Source organism: Neomonachus schauinslandi, chromosome 6 (assembly GCF_002201575.2).
Source record: "Neomonachus schauinslandi chromosome 6, ASM220157v2, whole genome shotgun sequence".
Classification (NCBI taxonomy): Eukaryota; Metazoa; Chordata; class Mammalia; order Carnivora; family Phocidae; genus Neomonachus; species Neomonachus schauinslandi.
In genome coordinates, this window is record NC_058408.1 from 37,743,558 (window position 1) to 37,752,671 (window position 9,114).

Here is a 9,114-nt window from a genome sequence, read left to right on the forward strand (position 1 = left end):
TTCAGCACTGAGAGGCTTAGTATAAACACTCGTTTCTTCTTCACCAGTTTACTAGCCCAAGCCCAGACTTGTCTTGTCAGTTCCTCACAATTTTCTTGTTTCTTTGTCTGAAAGGTATACAAGTTCTGCTTTGGTCACTTCCTTTGAGTCTCATATTTTTGTGAGCTCTCCTATGAAATTAAATTTGCCTTTCTCCTGTTACTCTGTCTTACGTCAATTTAATTATTAACCAGCCAAAGAACCTATAAAGGAAGAAGGAAAAGTTTTCCTCCCTTATACCTAAGATCCCATATTTCAAAAAACTTACAGATATCGCAGTTGCTGCTGGTCCATGACTAGCAGGGTGAGGGCAAGGACTTCATTGAACCTGTAGAACATATTCCATGACTTGTATTTTTGCCTGCTTAGTAATGAGTAGTTGCTCGAAAGAGTTCTACTTCAGATATGGTAGTCAGCTAAGGCCTCTGAGGACATGACGTGCTAGTTGAGTTGCTGAAGGGTGCAAAGGGGTCAGATCTGAGAAGAATGGGGAAAGAACTTCCCAGGCAGAGAGGAGCTGATGTGATGGCCCTACGGCAAGAAGGACTCACTTTTGAATGGCCTGTGTGACTACAGGGTGACAGAGATTGATGCTGTTTGTTTCGTTAATAGGAAAGATAATGTTTAAAAAGGAGATGCCTCCATTGATCCTTGCTGGGTGTATCACCTTGAAATCAGTTCTCAGAAAATCAGAGGAATTCAGTCACCCTGAGAAGGAAAGCAATTCACAGGAAGATGAAAAGGAGTGTTAGCTGGGCCATACCGAAATAATGGGACACAGAGAGGACTTGTAACAGACTTTGCTAGGTTCCTCCCTATTCCACACCTAGTTCATATTGCCCTGTAGTTATTGATGGTGATAGCTCTCTTCCTGGAGCAGGTCCTCGATCTAAATTCTTTCAGGCAGTTAGGGGGAAGGTCAAAGTTTCTTCCTTAGTCTTTGAGGTCTTGCTGGTGTTCAGCTCAAGAGTCGTCTACGTGCCAAAATGGCTGCCTACAGCAGCAATGGTGAGCCATGCCGAAGTCTTTTCTGGAGTATCAGGGGTGCCACAGGGGGCCTTCCTGCAGGAGCATTACTGGTCTTCACTTGGAAACTCACCTGCAGACAGCCATACAGGGATCCAGAGCAGAAAAGGAGGAAAATGCTGGTCCCCACATGTTTATGAGGGAACACGTGCATCAACAGATATGAAACATTACTGGGAGGGGGTAGAGGAGGTGGCTGGACTCCTCGTGATTTCAGGTAGTCATGAGGGAGCAGAAGGCTAGCTGAAGACAGAGCAGAAGCTGACACCCTGCAACCTCTCCCTACCCACACCCCCCACTCCTGGGTGGGACATGTGTGACATTCTTCCAGGGATCTCCCAACTATCTTAATGTTAATACTTTGCTAGAGGGGAAAACAACCTTAACATGACAATGGCAAGACCTCTGGTATCTTGTAGGTGTCTTGTAGATCTGTCCTCTTTAGCATATGAAAGTTCTTTTGAAACCTCCCTTTTCCTTACTTCCCACAACTCCCGAGTATATAATCACCGCTCCTCAAGACCCCGGTGCAGCGCTCTTTCTGCCCACAGGTCCTGTCCCTGTGCTTTAATAAAACACCTTTTTGCACCAAAGACGTCTCAAGAATTCTAGGTCATCGACTCCGGACCCCACCCCACTGAACCTCACCTATATTCCAAAACCCCATCTGTAGGGTCAGAGTCCGAAATATATACGGTTTTGTGACGTTTGAGTTTCTGGTTTTAGCCCTTGGCTGCCGAAGGATGTATAGAGGAAGAGGATGCGGAAACACCTATTAGGAAAAAGGGCTGGGGGAGGGAAGGTTTCCAGGAGAAGGTGGTATTTAAACTAAAGCGAGCCAAGTGAAGGGAGGATAACAGAATAAGGCAGAGAACCACAAATAGTTCCTTAAAACCTGGAGGAGAAGGTAGGAGGGGATTACAGAGAAATGAGGTTAGAAGAATTGTTAATTATATAATACATAACTGGACATTCATTCACTGTGTGTTTATTCCCCAGGATTCATATTAGAGTGAACCCAAGGAATGATGTTGTATCTGATGGTCTTTATTTGAGTTGCTCGGTGTTGGGAGATAATTCTCCACAGAGCTCTCACATTTCTGCATGTCTTGGGAGCAGAGGCACCAACAGCTTTTGTTCCAGACTACCTCTTCAAGGATGTTTGTAGCCAAGGACCTTGGATGGCAGAAATAATGTCTCACTGGAACAGAGGGAAGGTTTATTTACCATCCAGTATAATACAGTTTGGGTTTCTTAAGCTCAGGGGTCCTCAGGTGTGAGGCAAAACCTCTGTGTATGTGGCATCTATCTGGACAGTTCCATATTGCCATGGAGGGCAAGGGGGACCCACCTAAACATGAGGCTTGTGCTACTTGCTGTGCTTGGAGTAATAAAGTCCTTTGCCTCAGAGCTAGGAGTCTTCTGCCTTCTGTCAAAGCTCATGAAGCTGTGGTAGGCTAACCTTCAAAGCTCTTGACACTAGGTGTTTGCCTTCTTGAGAAGCAAAAAATTAGTTTTGGGTCTGGCTTTTTTTTTTTTTTTTTAACATCAAGAGTTAATGAATCTTATCTGTATTGGGCACTTGTGAAGTCCCAGCTGAGGTAGGATTTTAGGCCAGTTGAATAATCCATATCCCTTCTAATACAAAAATACTCTGGTTTATGAATCTGGGCTTTCTGTGGAAGCAAAGGGCAACTAAATACAAGGTGAATATTTCACTGATGTAAAGACAAGTGCCAAGAAGCCAGGCAGTGCTTGGCTTACCAAATGGAATAGGCTATGACCTCAGGCTACAACATGGAACACACACCAGCTTAAAATCAAAAAATAGTCTGCTATCCAGGAAACAATGACACAGAGGTGATGGTAGCCAAATGGAGTTTGGCCACAAGATGATTCTGGCAATGCCCACTTTGGAGCTGGGTAATGAAATAGAACAGAAGTCTCTGTAGGCACCTTATATTACCTTCTCAAGTATGTACTTCTTCAAATTATCAAAATCGCAGCTTTAACAGAGTAAGTTAATGCAATTACACAATAGAAGCAAGTGTTAGCTTTGAGAAACTTGAGTCTTCAACTTGACTAGTGGGATTGGTCAACACATCTACTAATTTCAAAAACAAGCTATTTAAACATTCTAGGTTAGGGGCACCTGGCTGGCTCAGTTGGAAGAGCATGCGACTCTTGGTCTTGTGGTTGTGGGTTCGAGCCCCATGTTGGGTGTAGAGATTACTTAAATAAATAAAAAAACTTAAAAAAAATAATAAAACATTTTAGCTTACAAAAAAGAAGATCACTGTAAAGTGAACTTTTTGGTCATTCATCTTTGAAACTATCTTTAATCACTCAAAACCTCTCCAGAACATCCAAGTCTAAATAATGGTTTGGAATGAATAAGATATGTTTTATGTGACAATAAAATGTTTTCTTGGTGATCCAGTGAATAATTTTTTTTTCTTCTTTTATAATTAATATTTGTAAATAAGACAGACATTGAGGAAGGATCAAAGAGATTATATTTCTTTGTGTCTCTGGAGATGCGCTTTATCCAAATATGGCATTATCTGAAAAATAAAAAGAAGTAGTTGTTAGATAACGTATAATACATTTCGTAGTTCCAGAATAACCCTGAAGGCAGAGAGGATGAGTACTGCTTCACAGATACAGAAAGGAAGGCTTAGAAACATTAAATGACTAAGCGCATGACATTAGTCAATGGCAGAAGCAGAACTTGAACCCAAGTGCAATGACCGAATGTTTATGCCCCCCCATCACCCCAAATTCTTATGTTGAAACCCTAATGACAGTGTGATGGTGTCAAGAGCTGGGGCTTTGGGGAGATAATTAAGTCATGAGGGTGGTGTCCTCATAAATGGGATTAGTGCCCTTAGAAGAAGAGGCCAGAGAGCTAGCTAGCTCTTTCTGCCGTGTGACGACACAGCAAGAAAACAGCCCTCTCTAAGCCAGGAAGGGGCATTCGTCAAGAACCTGACCATTTTGGCACCCCAATCTCAGAATTCCAGCCTCCGGAACTGTGAGAAATAAATGTTGTTTAAGCCACCCCATCTGTTGTAAACTAACAGCCTGAACTAAGATACCTGCATCTTCTGTTTTTAAGGCTAGTATGCCCTACTTTGGGCCTCCACATCTCCAAGTGGAAGACTGAGAAGAGAGCTTGGAGATCTCCAGCTAAGAAAACCTGTTCCCTGGTCTTCACATCCCTATTGGTAGAAGCAAAGAGGAGTCCCCAGAACCCGAAGCACTCTTAGCAAAGTCCCAACCATTCTCAGCTTTAACACTCATGGCCTCACCACTACTTGAGACCATTAAGACTAATCTCATTCTGTTCTTTTTTTTTTAAAGATTTTATTTATTTATTTGACAGAGAGAGACACAGCGAGAGAGGGAACACAAGCAGGGGGAGTGGGAGAGGGAGCAGGGAGCCCGATGCGGGGCTCCATCCCAGGACCCTGGGACCATGACCTGCACCAAAGGCAGACGCTTAATCATTGAGCCACCCAGGCGCCCCCTCATTTTGTTCTTTATCCCTGTTTACTTGGGCTACCTCAAGAAGCCAGGAGTTCTGAGAGAGAGACAAACCAAGAAACAGACTCAACTATAGAGTCATATGATATGGCTACCAGTGGTGGGGGGATGGTTCAAATAGGTGATGGGGATTAAACAGTATATTTATCATGATGAAAAAAAATAATAAGATAAAAATAATGGGGAAAAAAGGAAGCCAGGAGTTCTGGGTTGCCCCACATCTCCTGATGCTAACCACATAGCTCTATGAGCAGCAGTGCAACCCCTACCCGGCACTTCCTCTTCACTCCCATCCTGCTGCTTTATGTTCCTCCATATCACTTACCCACTTAAAAATTCCCTGCCTCTATCCACTCAAGTACCCACTGAAATCTAAGTTTTATGAGGCAGGGGTTTTATCTATCACTGTACTGCCAAGCAGAGAACAGTGCCATAAAAATTTGCTGAATGAATGTGCTTCTTCCTCTAACATAGGTATGTATGAAGGAAAAGAGCGTTTTCTAATTCTTACTGTGTATATCCAGCAAGATGTACCTTCTTATTATCCTCTTCTATTTCTAAAGATTATTCTGCAACAACAAATGTGCCATGGGAAACTCTAGGTTTGTGAGCCATCGCCCAAGGGCACAGCTACTGGTCTCGAGAGGAATGAGGTAAGATTTACCATTACTTCTGGAAAAATACGTTCTATGTCCCAGTATTTATTCAGTCATCAAATGAATATTTTCTGAGTGCCTAATTAATGCCAGACACCATTCTAGGAACGGAATGGATAAAGCAGTGAAAAAACACCATCAAGGAGCGTTAGGGAGTGACAAACACTGTAGCCAGGTATTGTGTTACAGGATGGGTGTCTCCAACTCAGGAGAAAGGTCAGGGCCAGAAATAGAAATGTGCAGGATAGAGGTGAGATTTTCAAGTTCTCTAACAGTTGAAGACCAGCAATCTGTCTCATTGAGATCACCTGAAAACTAAGTGTAGATGATGAGAAGTGGGCCCTCTTACAGAAAAAGGATGTGATTTTACAGTTAATGATGTTTATCATTCAACTCAATACATATTTGTTGATGGTTTACTAGAGTAATATGTTCATCAAATTTTATAAGTAACGTCCCGTCTCCTTATTTTTACAAATGAGGATTTTTTTTTCTGGCCTCCTGGGGGAGGAGGTATTCTCTCATATCTGTTCTCAGTCTAGTGTGGTGGGGCTGAACTTTTGGTTTGGAATGTGGTAAGTTCTCTTTTGGGCTGAGTTTAACTTTCACTGATTTTAAGCCAATTTCCCAGTATAGATAGTTTTCCAGTGACAAAGTGACAAAGCCAATTTTTACCTCCATCCGTCTCTCAATTGATATAAACTGAGGAATAGAAGGATATTATTGTTTTTTCAAGCCTCTACATGATTCAGAATAAAGTAGACACTCAAAAAAATGTCAGCACCCTTCTCTATACCCACATGCTTTCTACTTGTGGGGGAAAAAAAAAAAGCCCCCAATATCTCTTATTTATCTAAAGTTGAAACCAGAGACCTTAAGTTTCAAGTAGAGATTAATGGGGAAAAAATTCTAATGAGCTTTTGAGAATACACAGTACTGGGTCAATAATTACCTACCATTTGTTCAAACAGGTGGTTCTCAAGCTTTTTGGTCTCAAGATCCATTATATTCTTAAAAATTATTAAAAACCCTATCAAAGTTTTGTTCATGTGTGTTGTACCTCTCAATATTTACCACATTAGAAATTTAAATGGAGAAAAAATTTAAAGCTCAAGAATACAAGTCAACATTCCATTTAATGGTCAGAAAAATGATGTGACTGCATATCATACTGCTTCTGGAAAACTCTGTTGTACTCCCATGAGAATATAAAAGGTAAGTAATATCTCAGCATTATTATGAAAATAGCTTTGACCCTGTGGGTCCCTGAAAAGACCTGAATACACAGGGGTTCCCCAGACCACCCTTTCAGAACTACTAATTTAGACTAAAAAAGAAAAAGCATGTATTTACATGCCAATTACCATAACCTTTAAATTAGGTCTATGCTGTGCGTCTGGGTGGCTCAGTTGGTTAAGCAACTGCCTTCAGCTCAGGTCATGATCCTGGAGTCCTGGGATCGAGTCCCACGTCGGGCTCCCTGCTCAGCGGGGAGTCTGCTTCTCCCTCTGCCCCTCCTCCCTCTCACGCTCTCTCTCATTCTCTCTCTCAAATAAATAAATAAAAATCTTAAAAAAAAAAATTAGGTCTATGCTTGTTCTGTATCTCGTCATCATAAAATTGAATTTCTGTTTGAGTCTGCTTACTTAAAAGAAACAAAGAGCTTTTCTGCAATATTTAAAGGTTTGTTTCAACGTTCCAGAATTGTTGGTTTATAACCTCGATATCATTAATGTTGGCTATGGAAATTATGTTTGTTAGACTCTGTTTTGTAGAAAACCATGTGTATTCATGTAAAGTGGTAAACTATGTTTGTCATAGAAGGTGGATATTACCAACCACCATTAAACTTGTGAGAATTAACCTACTAGTTGTGGCTTACCTCATCTAGTTCCAAGTAATTCAAGCAGAATAAAAGATTGTGCAGATCCACTTAGAACACTAGATGCACTCCTCCTTGTAAAGAGTTATTTTTTGAGTAAAATAAACACATGGCTGTTACAGATTAACTTTGAAGCACAATGGAGAATCTCAGTTTCCCATGACACACTGTATCACCTCTCTATCCCACTTACTAAAAGCTTGGGGCAAATGAAAAGTCACAACTCCTTCATCAAGTTAATCTTGTTGAAGTTAAATCTCTAAAATAGTGATTCTTGGGGTGCCTGGGTGGCTCAGTCATTAAGCGTCTGCCTTCAGCTCAGGTCATGATCCCAGAGTCCTGGGATCGAGCCCCACATCGGGCTCCCTGCTGAGCGGGGAGCCCACTTCTCCCTCTCCCTCGCTCCCCCTGCTTGTGTTCCTGCTCTTGCTATCTCTCTCTCTGTCAAATAAATGAATAAAATCTTTAAAAATAAATAAAATAAAATAAAATAGTGATTCTTTTGTTTCTGATCTAACTTAATCATGTGTTGTTTGTATTTAATACAATTGTACTCTTTTTTCTTTTTACATAAATGACAAAATGCCATCAGTTGCTTATCTTGACTTAGGAACAAGTGTTCCCAATCAATAGTAGTTACCCTTTCTCTTCCTCCTCCTGCAAAATAATATCACTACCACCACAAACCCCCATGCCAACCTCCTTCCACACTTTATTATTGTGACTCAGGGCTTCTTGTTTGATATTTGTCATCAAAATAATTTCTATTGTATCTCAATTTTGCATGTGAAATTTTTGCATAGGCAACAGAAATTGGTGAGAGGAGGTCTCTGGAGTTTTTGTGGTCTCTTATAATTATCTATAACGGCTTTTCTCTAAATATGGTTCTCAGGCCATCAGCATCAGCATCTCCTTAGCCTGCTGAAAAATGCAGATTCTGGGGACCAAAGGAGAGCCTACTGAATGAGTCCGTCTGGAGGTGGAGTTTGGGATTCTCTAAGCACAAGAAACTGAGAATCTCTGATCTTATATCAAAGAACCTTGTTTACTGATGCTTTTTACTTCAGACAGATTTCCTTTAAACTATCCCAGAGAGATACTTCCTGAAACTCTCTCAACCCCAGAAACTCCCCAAGTTTACTTATAAATCCCTCCTGTCAATTGGGTGGGAATCCTACCACAACAACTTACTTTTTGCAGGAAAGTGCTTTTTCTCCGTGTGAGCAAGGAGACTCAGTGTGAGCCAGGAGCTCCTGCCACTGTCAGGAACATATTCTTTGATTTGGGTGTGAGTTGAGGGCATATAGGCACCACTGAAATGCCTCTTTTGAACTCTCAGTAAACTGACTTGATTGCTTCTTTCCACAAGGCAGTTGGATTCACGCTTTTCATTTATCTCCTTCAGGAGACATTGTTCGCTTTCTTTGAGCTTTGTAATTATTTCACTGGTTCTGTTCGTAGAAGTCATTATGCTGACAAACCAGTCATCAAGTGATTCTTACTGTCCTGCAAACAAATGACAAAATACTATCAGTGGTTGCTTGCCCTAGCGGCCAGTCTTCAGTCAGTTCCTCTTTCTCCTCCTGTAAAATACCACTACCGCTGTGCTCCTCACCCCATATCTCACTCCATTTTTATTATTGTTTCCGAAGATCTTTTTGGTTTTTGATGTTTCTTCAGGAAAAAAAAAATCATAAAAAGAGGATTTTACATTGAACACTACATCAAAAACTAATGATGTACTATATGTTGGCTAGAGGATTTTAGTAAGAGAATATATTTTGTTTTTGAAACTAACGCTATGTATTGATTCTTGCTTTAAGGGACAATGAGAGTCCCTTAAAGTGTATTGTAATATGACTAATACATATTCATTGTAGAAAATTAAGAAAATGCATAAAAGCATAAGGTACACAAGCTAAAATCACTTTTTTTTTTTAAGATTTTATTTATTTATTTGACAGA

General features: G+C 40.8%; 1 protein-coding gene across 1 annotated transcript; it reads right to left on the reverse strand.

The window, feature by feature from the left end:
* Positions 1-3,609: 3,609 nt before the first annotated feature.
* On the reverse strand, positions 3,610-8,657 carry SPATA45 (spermatogenesis associated 45). Its single transcript, XM_021682550.1, has 2 exons — positions 8,341-8,657; positions 3,610-3,629 (listed from the first exon to the last, which is right to left on the reverse strand). The coding sequence occupies exons 1-2, from the start codon at positions 8,615-8,617 to the stop codon at positions 3,610-3,612; spliced, it is 297 nt and encodes a 98-aa protein (XP_021538225.1). The 5' UTR covers positions 8,618-8,657.
* Positions 8,658-9,114: the final 457 nt, after the last annotated feature.

Bases quoted from the DNA above. Each gene is read 5' to 3' on its own strand.
- SPATA45 (XM_021682550.1), bottom strand. From the start codon at position 8,617: ATGACTTCTACGAACAGAACCAGTGAAATAATTACAAAGCTCAAAGAA. The intron at 3,630-8,340 runs GTAAGTTGTTGT...TTTATTTTTCAG, and splicing joins AAAGCACTTTCCTGCAAAAA to ATAATGCCATATTTGGATAA.